The sequence below is a fragment of the Natrix helvetica genome (assembly GCF_964273705.1).
Source record: "Natrix helvetica genome assembly, chromosome: 1".
Classification (NCBI taxonomy): domain Eukaryota; kingdom Metazoa; phylum Chordata; class Lepidosauria; order Squamata; family Natricidae; genus Natrix; species Natrix helvetica.
In genome coordinates, this window is record NC_138548.1 from 352631277 (window position 1) to 352657320 (window position 26044).

The following is a 26044-nucleotide window of genomic DNA, read 5'->3' on the forward strand; positions in this document are numbered from 1 at the left end:
GTCGCCGTTTGAAGTTACAACGGCACTGAAAAAAGTTGGGACATTTTTTCTCGCTTATGACCGTTGCAGTATCAAAATACAGATGCTTGGCAACTGGTTCATATTTATTTATGAGGGTTGCAGTATCCCGGGTGAGATGGGCTGTAACTTTAGTTAAGGCATGAAAGCCAAGCTGCAATATTAAAGGCCCGAAAAATCCTGGTCAAGGCTGAGGCTCCATTTCCTGCATGTAGGAATTGCTGAAATGACAAATGACTATTTTTATCGGTAACAGAGCAGACTGACCCAGATGGGTGTATCCTGTTGCTTGTTAACTTCTCCTTTTCTTCCTTCAAACAGTATAGCGTCGGCATAATTCATTAGATGCATGTCACCCCCTTCTTCCTTTCTGTTCCTTTCTGTAAACTGCACTGCAAAGATTTGTAAGCGTTTTCAGTTTCTTTTCAAACCATATGTCAAATGTAACACCCAGCAAATGTATACATAATTTGGGGTATAAACCCTGTTTGTGCTAACCCTTCGGGGTCCAAACCTATCGTTTCTTTACATGTTTGGGCCTATGCATAATAAACTCGTTTCCTACACTGAAGTGCTTGGCCTGGTCCTTCCCTTTTCCTACATCACGGGGGTCATGGGATCCCCTTTTGCGACCTTCTGACAAGCAAAGTCAAGAGGGAAGCTGGATTCACTTAACAACCACATTACTAATTTAACAACTGCAGTGATTAAAAGTCGAAAAATGGGGCAAAACTCCCTTAACAAACTTCTCACTTAGTAACATTCATTCTGGGCTGAGTTGTGATCATACGTCAAGGACTACCAGTGCTGTAGCTATGGGTAGTCCTCAATTTACGACTGGATGCTTAGCAACCAATCAAGTTCGGATGGACCTCCAGACGACCATTTATGATCCAGATTCAAAGTTCTAACAAGTCCCCCCCTCCCCCCGATTAACATGATCCCATTTGGGGCACTTGGTAACCAGCTCACATTTATGACTGTTTGCAGTATTCCAGAGGTCACATGACCACAATTTATATATTTACTAGAGACCAGCTTTTACTTCTGGTTTCCAGCAAGAAAAAAAAACCCCACACATTGCAGACAACAGATTTGCTTTATTACTGCAGCTTCTGTTGAACGACGGCAGCAAAAAAAGGTTGTAAAGTCAGGTGTGTTTACAGGGTGTCCTGCTTAAGGACCAGGCTGATTTACAACTGTAATTCTGGGCTCAATTACAGTCGTAAGTCAAAGACTGTTTGTACCGCCATTGTAATATGTCATCATCTAAACTTACCAATTCATGCAATTTCCTTTAGGCTACCTTTGCTATCTATATAGACATGTGGAAATGGCTTTAAGATCTAATTTTCAGAATGCAGGAAAACAGTTACTCGCCTAAAGTGGAACTTGCCTCTCAAAACACAGAGGGTGGTTTTTTTTTAAAAAAAAAAAATTAACAGAACAGAATAACAGAGTTGGAAGGGACCTTGGAGGTCTTCTAGTCCAACCCCCTGCCTAGGCAGGAATTGAATTTCAATCAATCAGAATAGAGCTGGAAGGGACCTTGGAGGTCTTCTAGTCCAGCCCCCTGCTCAAGCAGGAAACTCTATACTGTTTCAGGAAGGTGACTGTCCAGTCTTTTTAAAAATCTCCAGGGACGAAGGAGGCAAGCTGTTCCACTGGTTAACTGTCCTCCCTGTTAGGAAGTCCCTCCTCAATTCCAGGTTGCTTTTTTCTTTTATTAGTTTCCATCGTTTCTTGTCCTGCCCTCTGGTACTTTGGAAAATAAATTGACCGTCTCTTCTTTGCGGCAGCCTGGAATACTTTAATTTAATTTAATGGAAGGAGTTTTCTAATATTAAGAACTATTCAGCTCTACAATCCCATTATTATCAGGAGTGGTCCAGCCATTTCCCTAACAGTTGAGACTGAGCACCTGTACCATTCCAGACCCTGCTGGATTCTAATCCCCATCATCCTTGATATTCACTGCCTGAGGTGAATGATAGTGAAAATACAGCAACAACTGGAGAGGCTGGGTTTCCCCACTTCGGCTCTAGGGGAAGAATTTGCAAAGGCGGGAAAAGAGAAAACATCCTTGGCATGACATTCTTCCATATGGTTTGGCTTCGGATTGAAAACTTTAATAGCCTTCTTTTGAACATAAATGAGAGATCGGAAGCCGGGGATTGTATTTAAAAAAAAAACCCTTAAGGGTATAGAACAGGGGTGTCAAACTCACGGCCCATGGGCTGAATGCGGCCCGGAGTGTACTTATATCTGGCCTGCAGGGCTGCCCTGGAGACAATGAAAAACCGGCCCCCGGTGTCTCTGCCAGCCAAGAAGGCCTCCCGAGCTCCGTTTTTGGCTGCAACAGCCTCCTGCAACCCTATGTCAGCCAAAATGGAACTCCGGAGGGTTATTGCGCCCTGCCAGGGGGCTGCAGGAGGTCATTGCCGCCTAAAACAGAGCTCAGGAGCTCGTTTTGGCTGGCAGGGCACTCAGGCCACCACAGGCACCTCCAACACGAGTGATGTTGATCTGGCCACGCCCACCCCAGCCATGCTCACCCCGGCCCCTCAAGGTCAAACACAATCCTGATGTGGCCCTCAATGAAACTGAGTTTGACACCTCTGGTACAGAAGCAGCAGCACCTCAGGGAGACTGCTAATTTAGCTCCTTGGCATGCTACTTTTCAGTGAGCATGGAGATTTGGAATTATTTTATGGAAAAACTCTCAGTTTTACCACATCTATTATTCCTAAGAGCTAAGGCCACTGTTCCCTTGCCACAGGCATTTGGGCCTAGTGAGAACGGATATTCTACTACTGTGTATTGCCCAATGCACAGCTTTTCCCTGGGATTGAGTTCTTTAATACTTCATCATGCACTGAACCTTCACAAGATTTATTCCTGAGTGGGTTCAGCAGGCAGGATTGTGAGGTTTCCAGGCGGTAACCTCGTGCAAGGAAGGAAGGAGGAAGCCCCCGCACTCTGTGTGTTGATCCCCGTTCGCGCCTGCATTGATTCGCTTGGGTTTAAGAAAACCAGGTCCTGAACTGAGGATTCTTCAACAGTCTGAGAGCACAGGCTCAGTCCGTTGTGGGTCCTGCTGTGTCGAACAAGGTGTGACCTGCGGTTGAAACTTTTCCCACAGTCCGTGCAACAGTACGGCTTTTCTCCCGTGTGAATTCTTTTGTGCCGGGTGAAATGAGACTGCCAGTTGAAGCTCTTTCCACATTCGGGACATTTAAACAGTTTCTCCTCCTTCTGGGAAAGCGAGGGATCGCTGTAATTTTTCTCGCGGTCCACGCAGGCAATCGGTTGGCCTCCCGAAAGGACCACCTGCTGTGGGTTCATGATGCTTTTAAACAACGGGCTACGAGTGTAGCTGGTCTCTCTGTCCAGACATTGAAACAGGGGCTCCTCTGCCTGAGTGCCTTCTTGTGGATTGACTCCAGTGATGAGGAGTGAACAATGGCCGTAGCTGGTCTTGCTGTTGGGCCATTCATACAGCTGGTCACCTACGTGGGTGGGCCTGCTGGGGTTCAGCCCCGCAATGAAGATCGAACTGTGGCTGTAGTCTTTTTCACTTTCTGAGCCCGGATACGCCTGGCCCTCTGCGTGGGTCTGCTGGTGGGGACTCAGCCCTGCAATAAAGAGTGAGCTGCTGTCGTAGACTGTCCTGATTTGTAGCCCTCCACGTGGCAGGTCAGCTAAGTGGGTTGCTTCGTGAGTGCTGAGGTGTGATTTGCGATTGAAGCACTTCCCGCAGGCCGAGCATTTGTACGGCTTCTCTCCGGTGTGGATCCTTTCGTGCCGCAGGAGTTCGGAGGTCTGGCTGAAACTTTTCCCACAGCCTGAGCAGGAGTACGGCTTCTCTCCCGTGTGGACCCTTTCATGCCGCATCAGTTTCGCCGCCTGGTTGAAACTTTTCCCGCAGCTCAAACAGTTGTGGGATTTCGCCGTCCGGTGAGCGGTCTCGTGCCGGACCAGGTTGGATCGGATGCTAAAGATTCTCCCGCACTCCCCACATCCATAGAGTTCCTTCTCCGCGTGGGTCCTCTGATGCCGGTTCAGTTTGGATTTCTCGATGAAGCTTTTCTCGCACTTGCCGCACTTATACGGCCGTTCCCCCGTGTGGGTCCGCTTGTGCGTCACCAGATGCGACTTCCAATTGAAGCTTTCTCCACAAATGGGGCAGATGAACGGCGTCTCTCCGGTGTGCAGCCGTTTGTGCGCCAGAAGGGATGAGCTTTGGGTGAAGCATTTACCGCAGTCCGCGCAGGAGTAAGGTTTCTCCCCCGTATGGATGTTCTCATGCCGAATGAGGGTTGAGGCATGGCTGAAGCTTTTCCCACAATCCGAACATTTGTACGGCCTCTCTCCCGTGTGGGTGATCCCATGTCGGATGAGGTCGGACCTGAAGCTGAAGCTCTTTCCGCAGTCAAGGCAATTGTACGGCTTTTGTCCCGAGTGGGTCCTCTGATGCCGGTTGCGATTCGACCTTTCGGTGAAGCTTTTCCCGCAGTGGATGCACTTATAGGGCTTCTCGCCCGTGTGGATCCGTTTATGGGCCAGGAGGTTGGACGCCTGAGCGAACGTCTTCCCACATTCATTACAGGTTCTTGGGATCTTGGATCTGCGCCTGGTCTTTCCAGGTGCACCCTGGCCCGGAGGCTGGGGGACCTGGGTGTAAGCAGGAGAGCTATCTCTTCTCTTTGCTAAATGGTATTGCCGCTGCCTCTCTGGGTTGAGATGTTTCACGGTTGGCTCTCCTTCCTCAAAAAACAAGGAAACCACTTCACCCGCCGCGTCCGGGGATGTTCCAATTGGTTGATTTTGGTTATAGTTTTGCCCTAACACATCTTCCTTCTTCTCATGGATCTGCCCACCACCTGCTAAATAAAAACAAACAAACAATTGGTATATGAATATAATCTCAGCAGGCTGGAAAAGAAAATCCTCCAAGAGGAATTAATTTTAGCTAACCTGTTCCTACAAATGTTATATTTCAGGATACGTCCTTGGTCCCCAAGGCATTTGCCACGTGGGTTAGATTTCTTAGAACAGTCATGCTGATTTTCTAAGATTGGATATTCTAGTTTTTTCACTGAGGGGGCGGTGGTGCTCTCTGAGCTTGGCGGTTGTTTTATTTTGCACATGTGAAAATAGTTACAGACCCCTCACATCCTGGATATAAATTGTTTCAACTCCTATCCTCAAAACGACGCTAGAGAGCACCGCACACCAGAACAACTAGACACAAGAACAGCTTTTTCCCGAATGCTATCACTCTGCTAAACAAATAATTCCCTCCTTATTTACTAAGTCTGCATTACTATTACTATTAGTCTTCTCATCGTTTCTCTCACCTATTTCCTCCCACTTATGACTGCATGACTGTAACTTTGTTGCTTGTAACCTTAGGATTTGTATTGATTGTTTCCTAGTATGATTTGATTGCTTATTTGTACCCTATGACTATCATTAAGTGTTGTACCTTATGATTCTTGACAATTGTATCTTGTATTTTATGTACACTGAGAGAATATGCACCAAAGACAAATTCCTTGTGTGTCCGATCACACTTGGCTACTAAAGAACTCTATTCTATTCTATTTCTATTCCATTCTATTCATTACTAAACCAACGTAACATTAGTGTTTTTCATTCCACCTTTTATAGGTATTGCCAGTAGTAACTTTCATCCTGTTTTTCAGTTCCCTGAAAATTTGGCTTGTTGGTCCCACTATAGATCCGTCAAAAGTTTAAATTAGGAGCAGATGATGAGCAATTCGATAGTTCAATGTTTCTCAAGTTCAGCTATGTTAAGATATGTGGACTTCAAATCCCCGAATTCTCCAGCCAGCATGAGATAGCTGGGGAATTCTGGGAACTGAAGTCCACGCATCTTAAAGTGGCCACGGTTGAAAAAGACTGTTCTAAAGTATTTCTAGTTAGTACCACCTACCATTCTCCTGCATGCCACTTTCATAGGGACTCCTATGATTTATATCCAACATCAGTTCTTGATCCTCCGGAAAATACATAGCAACTTCTTTGAAATTCACCGGCATCTGAAAGACAAATCAAGTCCATTCAATCTTTGCACCATGTCTCATGTTAAGATCCACTTGCCTCTAAAAGATTAAGGTCATGGTTACAGAAGCATGAAATCCCAGAAGCTGTAGTTGCTTCATAAGTCTTTGAAAAACTTGGGTCTGTTCTCAGGTCTGGCATTCAACTATATTTTGGACTTTGCAAATCACCAACTTTTCTTGAAGTGGAGCCGATGAAAACCAGTGCTTCCCAAACTTTGCCTCCATTCCCCAAAATCTTTTATCAGTCTTACCAAATTTTGAGGCCTAATTGTAAGAGCCTTCCTTCAGCACCGTCATAACTTTCAGTGGTCATTGAACGAATGGTCATAACTCAAGGACTACCTGTGTAATAAAAATGGTATCATTGAATGGTCTTTATGTCATTTCAATAGATTGGGAAAAGCACCTTAGGGATTACCCCTGGCAATTTCATGGATTTTCATCCCAATAGGAATACTCTGGGAAATTTTTCAATGTTGTTTAATATCAGGGTTCCAAGTAACACCCACAATGAAAGAAGAATCCAAGGCTTGAGGTTCCTCAAAGTTCCATTTTATTAGAGATGTCATATTGGCACATCTGGGAAAACCCAAATCTGAAAGCTTCCAGGTTTTCCCCACCCAAATGAAAGTCCAAGTCCCTGCCCAGGATCCACATGTCCATCACATGGTCCAATCAATGCACCATCCCAACTGGAGATGCTTCCCAGTGACACCACTCCAGGTGCAGGGCAAGATGTCCTTGACTCTCCGAGAAAGGAATGTTATTATGACTATATCTATCCCACTCCATATATTCCCCCAGCATTAAATGTGGCAGGTCTGAAGGCCCAATGTAAAAGATGGCTTCCAGGCCTGACATTTACTACATGTTAAGTCAATTTCAATATCCTTATCGTGATGGGGAATGGGTTTGGGTCATTACCCAAGAAAAAACCACATTTACCTTATTTTGAGTAATTTATTTACATTTGGGAAGCGCTGCTATAAATCATCATCAGAAAGCCAGTTTGATCTAGTCATTAGAGAGTCAGAAGTCAGGACACTGTGAATTCAGGTCCTGCTTTAGGCTTGAAGGTAGGCTGGGTTTGGGCCAACCACTAGGAGACAGTGAATTCTAGTGCCGTGTTTGTCAGCTTCAGTTATTTATCAAAATAATAAAGGTGAAATGTGAATAAATAATCAACGTCATCATCCTTCACAGAAGTATCCTAGCAATTCCACTGCACACTTTTCCTTCTAATTATTTTAGTGAAATGTAGTCAATTGAAACAACAATACAGTAATCATAATACAATAAAATGTAACTGCAGTATAAAGTTATTAAAAGGAATGTAAAAGGAAAACCCCGATGTATTTCTAATAGAGAATGAACACAAACTTTCAATCTATTAAATATAGCTCACACTGTTGCGTTTTTTTCTCAACCCTCTGATTTTTGATTTTTCAGAACTCAGTTATGCTCCTTTCTGTATGTAGATGATGTCATTTTGGATGCATAAACATCTACATTTAGAGCTTGAGTGAGCAATGCAACTCCTGGTATTTGGGATAGTGCTATAGATAACAATCTAACAAAATAAACAAAAAGAAGAGAAGGAAACCTCCTATTTCAGCAAGGATGACATCTCTGTAGCAGTGTTGTAAGCATTCTATCTTCATCTCATTTAAAGTCTATGTGCAATTGTGTCAGTTCCCAAAATACCTATGGAATACAGGTAGTCCTTGACTTACGGCAGTTCATTTAGTGACCGTCTGTGGAGATTCTCAGTCATCCAGGTCATAGTTGTCCCAAAGGTGCTTTTTTTCAAGAGGCAACTGGACTTCCTTGGTTTTTTTTTCTTTGAAGACGTTTCACTTCTTATCCAAGCAGCTTCTTCAGCTCTGACTGAAGGTAGGGCTGAATGAGAAGCGAAACTTCTTCAAAGAAAACAAGGAAGTCCAGTTGTCTCTTGAAAAAGGACCTTTGCGTCATTTAGTGACCGTTCGAAGTTACGACAGCTCTGTAAAAAATGACATGACCATTTTTTTTTTACATTTACAGCAGTTGAAGCATTCCCATGGTTACAGGATCAAAATTCAGACACTTGGCAACTAGCTCCTATTTATGACGATTTCAGTGTCCCGGGGTCACGTGATCCCCTTTTGCGACCAACAAGCTAATTCAAAAGCGAATTCGCGCTTCTGAACCCAAATCCTCAAGAGGGCAAAGGAGGCGGAGAAGGCATTGCTAGAGAATGAGGGGGCTGATGGGATATGAAGTCCTGTCCTCGTTTTAGAACCAAGACACCTGCCCAGAGACTACAATGCCCATTCTCCAAAAGGGCTGCAGAGGTAGGGGAGGAAAAAGGAGGAGAAAGCGCCCTGCCAGGGGTGCAGATTCGGGGGTGGGAGGGATGGCTTTATTTTCCCCTGGCCCAAATCCACGCGGGGAACAGGATCGAATCCCGGGACACAACAAAAAGCAAACCCAGAATCTAACCCCGATTCGCCATCGTTCGCTTAGGAACGCGAGCTACTTTTTGCAAGATCGGCTTGTTTTGCATTGCAATTTTTAAAATCGGAAGGGGGGGGGGATTGACTCTCTTATCCCCCCCCCATGAAGGCGCAGGGGCTTCGTGCGGAGGATACCCCTCCCCCGCTTCGCTTCCAGGCATTCCGACCTCTTGCAAAGTGACTTTTTTTGAGAGGGGGGGGGGAGAGTGGAAAGGGAAAAGTCCATACCTCGCACGCGGGGATTCGCACTTCGCAGCGCTCCGCCAGGCGATTCGGCGGCGGGAGACGGGCCCGGGCAGGGCTGGGCGAATAAACAGAGCGGGGGAAGAAGAAAGGGAAGTGGAGGGGGAGAGAATAAGGGAGGGGCTCTTATTATGATAGGGCGGGCGGGCGCCGCCTCTTCGGTCCCGGGCATGCTCGCGCGCCGCCGCCGAAGCTCGCGCGTTTTTCCTTTGCCCACAGTTGGCCCTTTGTTGTTGTTTTGATCACGTGTCTTCCTCCTCCCCCGCCTCCTCTTCCTGGGTCGTTCCCCCTCCCCCCCACTAGTGTGTTTGCATTCGCGGGAGGGGAGGGGGAGGGAGAATGAATGGGAAACAAATACATCCTTCGCTCGCGTGTTCCTTTTAGGATCATTTTTACTACGGATAACTCCTTAGTTGCTTTTACCAAGTGTGTTTTCTTTTAACATGTTACCCAATGCTTGAATCTCTCTCTCCATCCATCATCCATCTATCCATCCTCTCTCTCTCTCTCCATCCATCTATCCATCTATCTATCCATCCATCCATCCTCTCTCTCTCCATCCATCCATCTATCCATCCTCTCTCTCTCTCCCCATCCATTATCCATCCATCCATCTATCTACCCATCCATCCATCTATCCATCCTCTCTCTCTCTCTCTCCATCCATTATCCATCCATCCATCCATCCATCTATCTACCCATCCATCCATCCATCCTCTCTCTCTCTCTCCATCCATCCATCTATCCATCCTCTCTCTCTCTCCATCCTTTATCCATCCATCCATCTATCTATCCATCCATCCATCCATCCTCTCTCTCTCCATCCATTATCCATCCATCTATTCACCCATCCATCTAGCCATCCTCTCTTTCTCTCTCCATCCATTATCCATCCATCCATCCATTTATCCATTTCCCCTCTCTCCATCCATCCATTATCTTTCCACTGAAGGAAGTTAGCACCCACCCCTTTACTAGAAGAATGAAATATCCTAGGAAATATTTAAAAAGGCAGAATATTATATTTCCCTGGATGAGAAATGGACAAACATGTTTTAGGCAGGACTCACTCTTAGTAGCCCCCCCCATCTTTGTCAATGGGCCATTAAGGCCTGAGCCAGTCTATTCTGCATAACAAAGATCTACCCCCTTCAGGCAGAGCCATTTCATTGCCCTTCATTGCACCACCGACCAAGTTTTAACCAAGCTTAGCACACAGACAACCTACAAAGCTAGCCATGACCTCTGAAGGCAACCAGCCAGCATACTCTTCCTGTGCCCCAGGAAGTTCAAAGTCCAGAGAAGGCATAAAACCCAGGGACTCTCAGCATCTCTTCCCTTTTTCACCCAGGAGCTCCAAGGCATGTGATCCTGTCCACCATTAAAGCATCTTTCCAAACAGCCTCCATGTTTCTAGTGTCTTTTCCCCACACTTGAAACTGAACCCAGATAGGCATTTCTTCCAACACCAACCAACCAACCAACCAACCACCCATCCACCTTTTTGGCACAGCTGTTATTCAGAGCAGGCAAAGACCTGAAATTACCTGGTAACATTCCTGGGGTGGGGAGAATGAAGTGGGTGGGGTGATAAGGCAAAGTGGGTGGAGCCATGCCATCTATGATTGCAAGACTCTTATTTTCCCGGGATTTGGGTGGAGGTGGTGTGTGTGTGCTTTTAATGTGTTAAAAGTTATCCATTTGCACAGGTTTTCTGTCTCAATATGGGGATTCCACTGGAGAATGGCTTAGGTGAGAGAGCTGATGAAACCATTAAATATTTAAGACGTCGTAAAACTTAGTACATTTTTGTATCAGTTTAATACAGGGGTGTCAAACTCAATTTCATTGAGGGCTGCTTCGGGATTGTGTTTTACCTTGGAGGGGAGATGTGTGGCTGGGGTGGCCGTGGACACAGGCGCAAGATGCATTTTTTCCCCTTCTTTCTTTCCACAGTTCTTTACCTCTAACCATTTTCCTATCGCTTTTTCCAGATATTACTGGCAAACATTTATTACTTATTCTTCATACTCCACTAAACTTTTTATTTCTAAATTTGTATCCCATTGTTTAATAGTAAATTGCTTTTCCGGGCAGAAAAGTTATTTATAGCATTGTATTTTTATTATTCAACTAATAATAAAAATACAATAGCATAAATAACATGATAATACAAAATCTAACAGCAGAGGTAAATTTCCAGGTTAGTAAGTAGAAATGTTTGGGCCAGCAACAGCACTGCAGGATTTGATATTTCCAGGGTAGTCCCGCGGGCCAGATTTAAGCACCCCATGGGCTGGATCCGACCTGTGGGCCTTGAGTTTGACACCCCTGGTTTAATCCTTTTTTTCTTGTGGAATAAACTAGAAACTACCATAGAGAACAATCAAGAACTTCCTGATTCTCCTCTCCCAAAGAATATCATGCTGTTGAGTCATTGAGCCATATATTTTCTTTTGACCAGAGTTCCCGGATGTAATAATAAAAGTGGAACAAGGAGAGGAGCAGTGGCTGTCAGGAAACGCAGAACAAGAAAGGACAGCATTGCTCTCACCTCGCCTAGAAAGGGAAACTACAGTGGATAAAACTCCAGGTAAGAAGGAAAGTCCAAAAAGTCTCAAATCATTGCAAATCTTCTCCCTCATTGCAATGGCAACAGTCTCTTGTAGAAATAAACAAAGAGGCAAGAAGATAGCAACAGCCATTGCACTTAGACTTATATACTGCTTCACAATGCTTTTACAGCCCTCTCCTAGCGGTTTACAGAGTCAGCATATTTGCCCCCTACAATCTGGGTCCTCATTTTACCCACCTCGGAAGGATGGAAGGCTGAGTCAACCTTGAGCTGGTCAGAATCGAACCCCTGACAGTGAGTTACCCTGCAATACTACGCTCCATCCACTGCGCCACCACTGATTTTTTGGAAGATCGGACTCTATAAGCACTGCAAAACTCCATGGGGTTGCAAGTTGAATTGCCAGAATATTTTTTCCCCAGTTCCAAGGAAGCCTATAAACAAATCAGAACAGGAGGAATGTCAGGGGAAAAAACACCCTGGAGAAGTCTGAGATCAATGGATCGGGCTGATTCCCTTCAGCATATCATTTGAGATATTAAGAAAAGAAATAAAAGTCTTTGAGAAGTATATTCTAAGTAATAAACAAACTTTAATAATAAAATAATAAAACAGAACTAACTAATGGTTACATTTTGATAATAAAAGCTCCGGTTGCCAGCTCCCTGGCAATCGGACAAAGAACAAAGGAATGAGTTCTGGAATGTGTGAAGCATGCGCAATAAATCACTTTCAGATAACATTTGTTTTATGACCTGCGCAATAAAGCTTTCTTAGTTTAACTCTTGAATGTCAGTTTAGTCAGTTCAGGCTAGCAAACAATTTAACATCGTGACAAGGAAGATAAAACTCTTGTGTGATATGTACAAAGTAGTTTGCTGCCGAACGCATACAGGTTGTAGTCCTTGAGTTACGACCACAATTGAGCCCAACATTTATGTGGCTAAGTGAAACGTTTGTTAAGTGAGTTTTGCCCCATTTTACGATTTTTGTCATTGTATTTGGTCAGTTGGTAAGCACCCAGATTGTGGTCATGTTTAACTGTGGAGGTGCTTGGACATCTAGAAATCCAAGGGCTGGTCCCAACCCCTATTCCTTCAGCACCATCATAACTTCAAACAGCCGCTGAATGAATGGTCATAGGTCAAGGACTACCTGTGCATAACAAGATGTCAGGGGGGGAAAATGTTACAAGGTTGGCAATAAGGCACTCAAAGGAGAGACACTTTTGACTTTGGCCAATGTCTGATCACTGCAATTGCCTCATTTCTCTGAGCAGAGTTTCCTGCTGCGATAATAAAGAAGGAAGAACAGGAAGGTTGTTGGATGCTGTATCGCCAGGTTTCTGAAGGAAACGGGCCCTTTCCATCTACTCGCTCAGGTAAGAATTTTTATTTCTCAAGATCACTAGATATTGAACTAAGGCATCACTATGTCCTCAGGTAAAGAAACATCAGCTTCCAAGATTGCAGTAGCAAAAATTATATAGAGAAGTGTTGTGGCCCAGCAGGATCCGGCTGAGCTGTTGATGGACTTGGATAGCGAGGATCCATGAGTCTGCTGTGGATGATGTGGAGGACCCTGGGCAGGGTTCAGAATCAGAGCAGGGACCAGAGGGGCTGGTTGGCCACCAGGAGGCGCCTGAGGCATGGAGCAGTGGGGAGGATCAAAGGCAGTTTGTCCCTGATGCTAGATTGAGAAGGGCTGAGAAACAGAAGCAGCAACTCTGTAGGCAGACTCACAGAAGATGATTAAGCACAAGAGGTTGTGGATTGGCCCCTCCCAAGAGAGATTATAGGTGAGGCATTGGGAGGGGACATTTGCAGGAAACAACCATTCGAATTAGTAGTGAAGGAAATCTGTCTGTATATTCTAGCCGTGTCTGTTCGTTTGGACTATCTGCATTGCTTCATTTGAACTATCTGAGTTGCTGCAGAGTTAATCTATTGAACGTGAGTTGCCTGGGCCCTCAGCCAAAGGATTCATTATCTCAGTAATTAAACAGTGGCAAATAGCCAAGCCTGTGTTCTGGTTTATTCCCAGTGGGGGGGTGGGGGGGGTGTCAGAACAGTGAAGCAATTCAACAGTTTTTACTGGATTTCTAGTACTTGGAGTAAAAATTGCTTTTATTACTGCCTGTCTTATTGTCACTGTGAATTGAGATCAAGATTGAAGATTCAAATTGACGTTTGAAATCAGAGAACAAGAAGATAAACAATTTTATAAAATATGGGATTTATTTTATCAATGGTTAGATAAAAAAATATGGAAATGAAATATACTTGAGAATCTTACAATACAAGGACAATGGAATGATACAGAATATAATATAAAGATGTACTACCATTGGATGGCTTGAAGATGATGTAATGAAATGCCATAATATAAATAAATTCAAAATTAAGAAAAGGTCGCATAAAATGAAGTAATAATAATTATAGTCAAATAAATGATTAATAATGATAATAATGTATACATATATACCGGTACTAGATTGATAATATGAGATTTTATATAAATTGTAAGTAAGGACTATGAAGAGGATGCACAAAGGTTTTGTAACCAACCGACACACTGTATGTAACTGGAAGATGGTTTTATGTTTTATAATACAATACAATGGTAGAGTTGGAAGGGACCTTGGAGGTCTTCTAGTCCAACCCCCTGCCTAGGCAGGAAACCCTATACCGTTTCAGACAAATGGCTATCCAACATCTTCTTAAAGACTTCCAGTGTTGGGGCATTCACAACTTCTGGAGGCAAGCTGTTCCACTGATTTTGTTTGTGTTTGTTTGACTAAAAATAAAAAATAAAAATTCTATTTAAAAAAAAAAGATTGAAGGAATACTTTCTAGCAATGGCTGCCTGGCTGTTGGAACAGCAAATAATACATGTTCAGGCGAGCTTTGGAATGAGTTATTCTAAAATTATTATTCTATCTATTTGGATCCCAGACATTCACAAATGGTATTGTTTTCTATTGGCTTCGTCGCACGTTTCTAATTTGGCTGTATTCTTAATTTGATTTTTGTACCCAAATTCATTATTTGTCAACTCTAGAGGTGATATTGCTACATCTAGGTTGGTATTAGACATTTCACCCTGAGAGAAGAACTATTAAGACTGCGCAGCCTAATTTTCAACTTCTGCAATTAGTAGAGAAACATAATTCTATTTGTCGCTATCACAGGGTAGATATTTAATGTTGTACGCTGCCGGAGTCATATTAAGTTTTGTTTAATTGAATAAATGCATAGGCATACTTCCCACTTGAGGAGGACGCCTGAAGTTTTCGACTCAGTAATGTGAACTTGGAAAATAGAAACGCCCGACTGTAGACCATTAAAAAAAAATGTACAGGTAGTCCTCAACTTACAACAGTTCATTTAATGACTGTTCAAAGTTAACAACAGCACTAAAAAAGCCACTAATTGGTCATCGCACGAACAGCCATCTTAGCATCCCCGTGGTCATGTGATCAACACTCAAGGGCTTGGCAATTGGCATGTAGTTAAGATGGCTGCCATGTCATGGGGGGGGAATGTCACGTGATCACCATTTGCGAGAGGCTCCATACCGGTGAGAAACCCCTATCAATGTGCAGGCTGTGGAAAACGGTTCCTTCGAAGATTGCACCTGTTCATCAATTATAATAATAATAATAATATTAATATTGTATTTTTCGGAGTAAAAGACGCACCTTTTTCCCCTCAAAAAAGAGGCTGAAAATCTGGGTGTGTCTTATACACTGAATACAGCATTTTTGGCCTCCCGAAACCCCGCCCCCTTCACTAAAATGGCCGTGCATAGCCTTTAGGAGGCTTTCAGAGTGCTCCTGGGGGCTGGGGAGGGCAAAAAAGGGGCAAAAAAGGGACTGTTTGTGCCCCCGTCCCCAAGAGCACTCTACAAGCCTCCCAAAGCCTCTGCATGCCCTTTTTTTGTGTGCAAAAAAACGGCCTTTTTTTTGCTTGTCCCCCCCCCCCCAGCTCCCAGGAGCATGTTACAAGCCTCCCAAAGCTCTGCATGCCCCCCCCCCCTTTTTTTTTTTGCAAAAAAATGAGGCGCGCCAAGGGCTTGGGAGGCCTGCAGAGGGCAAAAACCTTTTTTAAAAAATTTACCTCTTCAAAATCATGGTGCGTCTTATACTCTGGTGCGTCTTATAGTGCGAAAAATATGGTAGTAATAAATATAGCCTTTATTGTCATTGTACATCATCTATACAATGAAATTGGTTGATGAGACGATGCATAAGGAAGAGAGAGCCCTACGGGCGTTCAAAGCCCAGCCAGCTTTCAACAAGCAAAATCAATGGGGGAAGCTGAAGAACTGAATGATTCACTTAACAACCATACTGAGTCACTTAACAACTGTGACATAAAATTGGAATGGCTCGCTTAACTGCCTTGATTTGCAATGGAAAGTCTGCTCACAGTTGTAGTTGTAGGTTGAGGACTAGCTATAACCACAATTTTCTCTTCCTCACACTACAGCAGCGGTTCTCAAATAGTGGGGCGCGCCCCCCCACTATTACGGAGGCTCCGTAAAGGGGGGCGCGAAGGCTCCCTTTCCGTCTGGGTGCAACGGCGGCGGCGTGGGCGAGGCATAATATATCCTGGCTTGAAGTGGCAGCGCTGGGGACTGCTCAGAGACTCATCAGAGCCGCGGGCTGGATCTGTGCAAGAAGCCTGCTCGGGCGGGGTTGGGAGGGAGGGAAGCATGGCTGTCCCAGGCTTCCCTCCCTCCCCCCCCCAGCCCAAGCAGACTTTTTGCACAGCTCCAGCCCGCGGCTCTGATGAGTCTCTGAGCAGTCCCCAGCGCTGCCACTTCAAGCCGGGATATATTCTGCCATGCCCTCGGCGGCGTCTTTATGCAGGTAGCTCGCCTCCCCGCCAGCAGCTCCACCGCCAACATTCCGTCTGGAAGCGGAAGCGCAACAGCCGCTGTTGGGGAAGGGACAAAGGGGCGGCGGTCGCCCGATCTTGCCACCCCCACCCCTTCGCCCCTGGTAACGGCGACTGTTGTGCTGCTGCTTCCAGCTGGGATGCTGGAGGAGCTGCTGGCAGGGAGGGAGGGAAGAAAGGGAGGAGGGAGTAAGGATAGACAAGCAAGAGGGAAAGAGGAAAGAAGGCAAGCAGGCAGGAAGGAGGCAGAAGGAAGGAGGGAAGAATGGAACTGGAAGGGAGGCAGGGAAGGAGGGAGGGAGAAAGGAAGGATAGGAGGATAGGGAAAGAGGAAAGAAGGCAGGCAGGCAGGGGGAAAGAGGAAGGAGGGAACTGGAAGGGAGGCAGGAAGGAAGGGAAGGAGGAAGGGAGGGTGGAAGGAAGGATAGACAAGCAAGAGGGAAAGAGGAAAGAAGGCAAGCAGGCAGGAAGGAGGCAGAAGGAAGGAGGGAAGAATGGAACTGGAAGGGAGGCAGGGAAGGAGGGAGGGAGAAAGGAAGGATAGGAGGATAGGGAAAGAGGAAAGAAGGCAGGCAGGCAGGGGGAAAGAGGAAGGAGGGAACTGGAAGGGAGGCAGGAAGGAAGGGAAGGAGGAAGGGAGGGTGGAAGGAAGGATAGACAAGCAAGAGGGAAAGAGGAAAGAAGGCAAGCAGGCAGGAAGGAGGCAGAAGGAAGGAGGGAAGAATGGAACTGGAAGGGAGGCAGGGAAGGAGGGAGGGAGAAAGGAAGGATAGGAGGATAGGGAAAGAGGAAAGAAGGCAGGCAGGCAGGGGGAAAGAGGAAGGAGGGAACTGGAAGGGAGGCAGGAAGGAAGGGAAGGAGGAAGGGAGGGTGGAAGGAAGGATAGACAAGTAAGAGGGAAAGAGGAAAGAAAGCATGTGACTACGGTGGGAGTCGAGGAAAGACCGGTGTGCTATGTTATGCAGAGGTGTACTTATAACAATTTTATAGACAAATTAGACTATTTACAGTCGCGCGGGGGGGGGGGGGCGCGAAATGTTTTCTTCTTCCTAGGGGGGGCATGACAGAAAATAATTGAGAAGCACTGCACTACAGAGAGTAAAATGCATGTGATATACATCTTCTTTTAATGACCCCATAATCCCTTGGAAGGTGGCAACTGAATGGAGCTAGAAGAGTGTTTAATGACTGGATGCCCTTCCTGTTGCCAATGTAGAGTTTTGTTCAGCAGATATATTCTCATTGTGCCCAGAGAGAGAAATATCTGCCTCTACCTAGGATTGAACTCACAGCCTCCTGATTATGAGGCGAGAGCTCCACCTCCAGGCCACTGCACCACTCTAAAATGCATGTGATATACCTTATCCCAAATGTCTTTTGCAGCAACTTCCTTTGCTTATTTTCACATTGTGATTTTCTGTTTATCCCACAGAAGAGGAGCTGACACAGAGCTATGCGGGAAGTAAGGAGAATAGATGTGCCGATTGTGGGAAAAGCTTCACGCAGAGGTCCAGCCTTGTAAGACATGAGAAGACTCATACAGGAGAGAAGCCATATCAGTGTTTGGAGTGTGGGAGGAGTTTCAGTCAAAGGTCGATCTTGACCCGACACGAGAGGACCCATACGGGGGAGAAGCCGTATAAATGCTCCCAGTGTGGGAAAAACTTCCGCCACAAATCAGCACTCCTCAGGCATGAAAAGATGGAGGCTGGGGAGAGACCCTACGAATGTTCACACTGTGGGAAGGGTTTTATTCAGAAGTCAAGCTTTCTCATCCACGAGAGAATACACACTGGCGAGAAACCGCACCTGTGCTCGGATTGTGGGAAAAGCTTTGTCCAGCGGTGGCATCTCCTTGTCCACGAGATGACCCACAAGCAGGAAACATCTCACGAAAGTTCAACATGCGGGAAGAAATTCAATCACAGCTTAAGCCTTCTCATCCACGAAAGAAGCCACATGGGGGAGAGAATTCATCAGTGCTCCGATTGCGGGAAAAACTTCACGCAGAGATCTAGCCTTGTTCGGCACGAGAAAACTCACACAGGATAGAAGCCGTATAAATGCACGGAATGCGGGAGAAGTTTCAGCCAGAGGTCCATCTTGACCAGGCATGAGAGGACCCACACGGGAGAGAAGCCATACACCTGCTGCAAATGTGGGAAGAGTTTCCGTCACAAATCGGCGCTCCTCAGGCACGAAAAGATGGAAGCGGGAGAAAGGCCTTACCGGTGCGAGCACTGCGGGAAAGGTTTCATTCAGCGCTCAAACTTCTTGATACATGAGAGGATCCATTCTGGCGAGAAACCCCATCAATGCGCAGATTGTGGGAAGCGGTTCCTTCAAAGGTCGCATCTTCTCGTCCATGAGATGATGCATAAGGAAGAGAAACCCTATGAGTGTTCGAAGTGTGGGAAGAGATTCCATCGTAGCTTAAGCCTTGTGATCCACCAAAGAAGCCACACAAGTGAGAAAACATATCGTGGGAAGAGCTTTGTTGACAAAACGAGTTTTAGCAGACACGAAAGCGTACAGCAAGGGGAGAAGTTGTATTCTTGCTCCGGCGGTGGGAAATCCTTCGGTTCTAGGTTAGTTCTCCTCAGAAACAGAAGACCTCAAATGGGAAGGAAGCCATATTGGTTCTCTCCCTGTGGAAAAAGCATCATTTCAAAATTAAAGCATCTTGCAGCTCCCAAGGGCCCCCGTAATGGACCAAATTTGCACACCTGCTTCCACTGTGGAAGAGGATACAGGCTGAAATGCAAGCTTGTCATACATGAGGGAGTCCATCTAAGAAAGAAAACATGTAAAGTAGCGTGCGGAAGAAGTTTTAGCCAGAGGTCCAATTTTGTTGTGCACAAGGGGACACATGTGGGTGGAAAGCAACACAAGTGTGCTGACGTGGGAAAATTTTCAGCAACTGGTGGAACCACTTAAAACACCAAAAGACGGGAGAAATGCCTTACAACTGTGCCAAGTGTGGGAAGGACTTCAGCACTAAAGCAACTCTCGTTGTACACCAGAGGACCCACACCAGTGAAAAGCCGTAGCAGTGCTTCTGTTGCGCTAAAGGTTTCACCGGCAAATCCAGCTTGATCCAACACGAGAAGATCCACATGGAGGAGAAACCCCACATCTATTCAGAATGTGGGAAAAGCTTCATCCAGAAATCAAGCCTTCTCCAGCACGAGAAGACCCACAAAGGAAAAACAGAGAATCCGTCTTCGGATCGCGGGGAAAGTTCCAGGTTGCACAGGAACCGGATGAGAGATTCAGGGATGTGTGCAAAAGAGACACCAAACCAACGCACCCCTTATGAGGAAACGTTTCTCGTGGTCCACAAAGGACCGCATGGAGGGGAGAAATCATATTCACGTTTGGGTTGCGGGGAAAGCTTTTCCTGCAAATCCAGCCTGATGAAACCTGAGAGAACTCATGCAGGATAAAAATAAAAATTAAAGATGTGATTCAGCCAGTTTGCTTGCACACAAGTGCACCCACACAGGGCTTAACCCTGGAAGTTGTTGGTGCTTCATCCCTAGAGAGGACAATCATTTGACCGGGATGTTATAAGGCCGTGACGGCGAACCTATGGCGCACGTGCTACAGGTGGCACATAGAGCCATATTTGGTGGCACGCCAGCCATCAGCTCCGGTACATTCCGGATGTTCAGGGGAGGCCGTTTACGGACCTACCTTGTGGCACTAAGGGTGGCTAAACGTCGATACTATGCCACTCTTATTGCGTCCGCAGAAAACCGCCCTGCCGCCCTGTTTCGGGTGACCCGCTCCCTCCTTTCACAGAGGCCGCGGGAAGCCCCTTTGCAGGGTAGGGCAGAGGAATTTGGGGAATATCTGCAGGATAAAATCAATCGGATCCGGAGCGAGTGGGTTTCCTTGAGTGATCTTGGGGAGACACCGGTGGAGAGTCTTGAGGTACCATGCTGGGAGGAGTTTGACTCTGTTGCCGCCGAGGATATGGACAGGTTACGCGGGCGACTGCGGGCCACCACATGTTTATTGGACCCGTGTCCCTCCTGGCTTGTACTGGCAGCCTGGGAGGTTACACGAGACTGGCTCCTGGGACTAGTGAACGCCTCGCTGAGGGAGGGGTTCCTACCAGCCGTCTTGAAGGAGGCGGTGGTGAGGCCCCTACTTAAGAGGCCTTCTCTGGACCCAGTAGAGTTAGCCAATTATCGTCCTGTCTCCAACCTTCCCTTTTTAGCGAAGGTTGTTGAGAGTGTGGTGGCGCAACAGTTCCCTCAGCACCTGGAGGAAACTGTTTATCTAGACCCGCGCCAGTCCGGTTTCCGGCCCGGGCACAGCACTGAGACGGCTTTGGTCGCGTTGGTGGATGATCTCTGGAGGGCGAAAGATGGGGGTTGCTCCTCCATCCTAGTCCTATTAGACCTCTCAGCGGCTTTCGATACCATCGACCATGGTATCTTATTGCGCCGGCTGGAGGGGATGGGGGTGGGGGGCACCGTGTTGCAGTGGTTCTCCTCCTTCCTCTCCGGTCGGACGCAATGTGTGTTGACGGGGGAGCAGAGGTCGACCCTGAGGCCGCTCACGTGTGGGGTGCCGCAGGGGTCGGTCCTCTCACCTCTCCTGTTCAACACATACATGAAACCGCTGGGTGAGATCATTCGAGGATTCGGGGTTGAGTGCCATCTGTATGCAGATGACACTCAGTTATACATCTCTACCCCGAACCACCCCAACGAAGCCGTCGAGGTGATGTCCCGGTGTCTGGAAGCCGTGCGGGTCTGGATGGGGGACAACAGACTCAAACTGAACCCTTCCAAGACGGAGTGGCTGTGGCTACCGGCGCCCCGCTTTAGCCAGTTTGCTCCATCTCTGGCCATCGGGGGGGAAACAACTACCCCCGGTGGATAGGGCACGCAATTTGGGCGTCCTCCTAGACTCCCGGCTGTCGCTGGATGATCATGTGACGGCCGTGGCTGGGAGGGCGTTCCACCAGGTGCGCCTGGTGCACCAATTGCGCCCCCTACTTGAGCGGGACGCCCTTCGCACAGTCACTCAGGCCCTGGTGACTTCCCGTCTTGATTACTGTAATGCTCTCTACATGGGGCTCCCCTTGAGATGCACCCGAAGGCTCCAGTTGGTTCAGAATGCAGCCGCGCGGACAATCTTGGGGTGTACCAGGTACTCCCATGTAACACCACTTCTGTGCGAGCTGCACTGGCTGCCTGTGGCTTTTCGAGTGCGTTTCAAGGTGTTGATTGTCATCTTCAAAGCGCTTCATGGCTCGGGACCTAGTTATTTGCGAGATCGCATTCTACCCCATACATCCCTATGACCAATCCGCTCACACAGGGAGGGTCTCCTCCGGGTACCCTCCGCTAGACAATGTGGGGGGGCGGTGCCCAGGAGTAGGGCCTTCTCTGTGATGGGCCCAACCCTCTGGAACGAACTCCCCCCTGACATTAGAACTACTGTTGATCTCCGCTCCTTCCGTAAGAAACTCAAGACCCACCTGTTCCGGCTAGCCGGCCTGGCCTAATTGTAATCACAAGTACAATCTATTACTGACCTTCCTGGATGCCTTTTTAATATTGTAAATTTTGGGGTTTTAATTTGGTTTTAGACTGTTTTTAACTTGAAATGAGTTCGGGTATTTTACAGACCGTATGTTTATGCTGGTTGTCTAATGTTTTGTTGGTTTGCTTTGTTGTTTTATATGTACTGTCTGTACACCGCCCCGAGTCCCTGTGGGGAGAGGGGGGCGGTATATAAATTTAATAAAACTCAAACTCAAACTAGGTCGTCCTTGACTTACAACAGTTTATTTAGTGACTGACTGAAAAAAGTGACCTATGATCATTTTTCACACTTACGACTGTTGTAGCATCCTTATAGTCACTTGATCAAAATTCAGATGCTTGGCAATTGGTTCCTATTTTCCTGGGGTCACGTGATCCCTTCTCACAAGCAATGTCAGTGGGGAAGCCGGTTTCACTTAACAACCATGTTGCTAACTTAACAACTGCAGCGATTCACCTAACTGTGGCAAGAAAAGTCGTAAAATGGGGCAACATTCACTTAACTGTCTTACGTAGCAACAGATATTTTGGATTGAATTGGGGTTTTAAGTGGAGGACTTCCTGTACATGTTTTCTACTTGCAGAGCATTCCTATATGGAGGAATAAAATAGTCTCCAACAACATGAAGAAGTAATGTACTAATCTGTTGCAGAAAACGACAGACTTCTCAGGATACAGGAAAAGTTTATTTGGCGGTCAGGTTCAGAAAGCTAGCCCATGGCTAACATTGCAAATTCTGAACAACTTTCATTATTGAAGCATGCGTTCTTATACATTCTCAAAGACAGTGTAACACGGAAACACTTAACTCATTTCTTATTGGTTATTTTGGGGAAAAAGCCTTATAAGTAGATGGGGGTCTTACTTCTTCTTTTGTTACAGGTATGGACTACGTGCCATTAACAAACTTTAATTGAACCTTGTGGTTTGGACTTTTGACGTAGGGACGTTGGCTAGAACATCTTGTGGTTAGAGGCTGATGACATTTCCCTGTCCCTTTAAGCAAGCTTCTAACTCTCCCTTTTATGCCACGTCTTCATTCTTACATTTTAATTCATATTTTATTCTACTTTAAATCAGTGGTGAAATCTAAATTTACCTGGTCTGTGGGTGTAACTTAGTAGGCGTGGCTTGGTGGTGGTGGGTCATGTGACTGGGTGGGTGTGGCTATGTAGTCATGTAACGGGGAGATTGAAAAAGACAGAAACTCAGTTTAACAATGGTCTGCTGGAACAGGGTTGGACTAGATGACCCCCAGGTCCCTTCCAGCCCTGGATTATCCTCTGAAGCGGCATCTAATGCCAGGTTTGTAGTCCTTCCTTCCTCTCCTTTTTCCCCCTCCCTTTTTCTTTCTCCTTCCTTCCTTCCTTCTGTTATTTCTTTCTCAGCACCCTCTCACCCCCATTTTTGTCACAGCTGGGAGCAAAAAGGGACTCCCATCCCACCTCCACATTTCCGGAAAATCTATAATTAAAAAAAATGCATAAAAAGGAAAAGTTCCGAAGACCAGCTGTGTGACATGCGATCGTCGGAACTTTTTTAAAAAAACTTTATTTAGTATTTTTTACTACCAGTTCTGCGAATTAGTAGCATTTTTTTACTACTGGTTTGGGTGAACCGGCCCGAACCGGTAGCATTTCAATCCTGGTACTAATGCGTTATTTGTATAGTTTCTGGATCCATCACAGAATTTACCCTTAAAAAGCCCCAGAATAAGATGTTTGCCAGGAGGTTAAAAGTGGGACTATAAATGTATGTTTGTGTATGTATATATATTTATGCATGTGTGAATGAATTCATGCATTCACAAATCAGAATTCAAGAGGCCTATCTGTAGCAAGATTTTTTTTAAAAAAAGATTATCTGATTAGAAAACTTCTAGTGCAATTGTTCTCCAAACTCTTTGTATCAGGGGTGAAATTCAGCAGGTTCTGACAGGTTCTGGAGAACCGGTAGTGAAAATTTTGAGTAGTTTGGAAAACCGGCAAATGCCACCTCTGGCTGGCCCCAGGAGTGGGGTGGGAATGGAGATTTTGCAGAGTCCTTCCTCTTCTACGTCCACCAAGCTACGCCCATAGAACTGGTAGTAAAAAAAAAAATGAATTTCACCACTGCTTTGGATCTCAAAAATAACTCCTGGAAGACCAGTGAAATAAAAAGAACAACGGCTACTGTATGCAGAGATCAACAAACAAATGTAGATATGCTCACTTAAGGTGAAGGCAATTTTCATTTCAGACACCAAGGTTGCAAGCAACTGTGACAGGCTCGGTGTATAAATGCATGTTGTTTAAGATCTATAGTGAATATTCATAGAATTCTGTAAAGTACAACTTAAAATAGTAATGCTGCTATATGCAAATTGGGCTCACCCAATATTCTGTCAGTATTTTCAAAATTTCCATACGGGTGGACTTCAACTCCCAGAATCCTTAGTAATGAGCATGTTTACTGAGGAACTCTGGGAAATGGAAGTCGACACATTTGGAAATTGCCAAGACTGGGACACAAAGCTCTAAATTAGGTGGCCAACTATGGTGACTTCATAACCTGTGGACTTCAACTCCCAGAATTCCTGATCTAGCTATGCTTCAATTCTGAAAATTGAAGTCCACAGGTTGTAAAGCTGTCACAGTTGCCATCCCTGCTCTAAAACAAAAGCCATCTTGTGGCTTAGAAATCATGGCTTAGAGCAGTGTTTCTCAACCTTGTCAACTTGAAGATGTCTGGACTTCAACTCCCAGAATTCCCCAGCCGGCTGGCTGGGGAATTCTGGGAGTTGAAGTCCAGACATCTTCAAGTTGACAAGGTTGAGAAACACTGGCTTAGAGGATGTGACTTCATCCAGCCAAATGTGATAAACATAACTGAGATGCCAGCTGTGGTTGAGCAGAATGTGTGATCTTGGCCAATATTCAATACTGGAGCCCCTAGATCAGTGGGTCTCAACCTTCCTAATGCCGCGACCCTTTAATACAGTTCCTCATGTTGTGGTGACCCCCAAACATAAAATTATGTTTTCTGCATTTTGTTTGAAAATATGTGTTTTTCAATGGTCTTAGGTGACCCCTGTGAAAGGGTTGTTCGACCCCCCCAAAGGGGTCCCGACCCACAGGTTGAGAACCACTGCCCTAGATTAAGAGCAGTGGTGGGTTACGACTAGTACGTCCCGGTACGGGTGTCCCGGTGCCTGCCGGGAGCACCAAGTACCGTTCCGGTACAGTGCTTTGGAGGACGCACCCGCCGGCCCTCCTTACCAATATTTGAGGTTTTTGGGGTTTCCGGAACCCACCACTGATCAAGGGTGACTTTTGTCTGGAGGGGGGAACCCAGAACTCAATTCTGAATAATCCAGGTACTTGGCATTTATTTATAATTGTAGTGTCCTGGGAGGGGTGGGGGTCACCATTAGTATCCTTCCCAGCCAGCTTCCGACAATCAAAGTTAATGGGGCAGAGGGGGGGGGGAGCAAAAAAGTTGTTAAGATTAGGGGGCTCAATTGTGGTCCTAAATCAAGGACTCCCTGAATTTTGATGGCTGACGAGGAACGTTAAATAAAAAACCCTTCTCCCCAACACATCCACACAAATATGTGTTAAACGAATTCTCTGATCAACCCCCCCCCCAGAACTCAAATGAGTGATTGTTTATTGGGGTCACCTCTGTATGACCTACATGAATAGCAAGGGGAGGCCAAGGTCACGGATTGCGTGTCTGTCTCTGTCTCACTCCCACACACAAACACACATTTTGTGCCTAATTCCAGCTGCTGCTGCCATTAAGGGCCAATGCAAGGTTTGGGCTGATTATCAACGGAGCTATTTTATCAAGAGCTGCTGTCTACAGTGCACCTGGTCTCAAGACACCTGTGAAACATCACGTCGTTGTGTTCTGGTCTGCATAATACAACAATGGCAGGAGAATTTAACACAGGTAGTCTTTGACATACAATACAATACAATAGTAGAGTTGGAAGGGACCTTGGAGGTCTTCTAGTCCAACCCCCTGCCTAGGCAGGAAACCCTATACAGTTTCAGACAGATGGCTAAGTTTGTTTAGTGACCGTTCATTTACGACGGCACTGAAAAAAAGACGTATGACCGTTTTTCAGTTGCAACCTTTATAGCAGCTCCCTGATCATGTGATCCAAATTCAGCT

General features: G+C 46.0%; 2 protein-coding genes and 1 long non-coding RNA gene across 3 annotated transcripts in view; 2 read left to right on the forward strand and 1 right to left on the reverse strand.

The window, feature by feature from the left end:
• Positions 1–26044, forward strand: part of LOC309383178 — a 474080-nt gene that overhangs the window by 50307 nt on the left and 397729 nt on the right. The gene's annotated exons all lie outside the window — the stretch shown is intronic.
• LOC309382851 (uncharacterized protein) lies at positions 1449–8929 on the reverse strand. The gene is made up of 3 exons (XM_081934774.1): positions 8831–8929; positions 5978–6083; positions 1449–4904 (listed from the first exon to the last, which is right to left on the reverse strand). Exons 2-3 carry the CDS (start codon positions 6081–6083, stop codon positions 2911–2913), a joined length of 2100 nt encoding a protein of 699 aa, XP_081790900.1. The 5' UTR covers positions 8831–8929; the 3' UTR covers positions 1449–2910.
• On the forward strand, positions 8321–19989 carry LOC309382854 (uncharacterized protein). Its single transcript, XM_081934778.1, has 4 exons — positions 8321–8440; positions 11310–11438; positions 12700–12801; positions 17754–19989. Exons 1-4 carry the CDS (start codon positions 8413–8415, stop codon positions 18371–18373), a joined length of 879 nt encoding a protein of 292 aa, XP_081790904.1. The 5' UTR covers positions 8321–8412; the 3' UTR covers positions 18374–19989.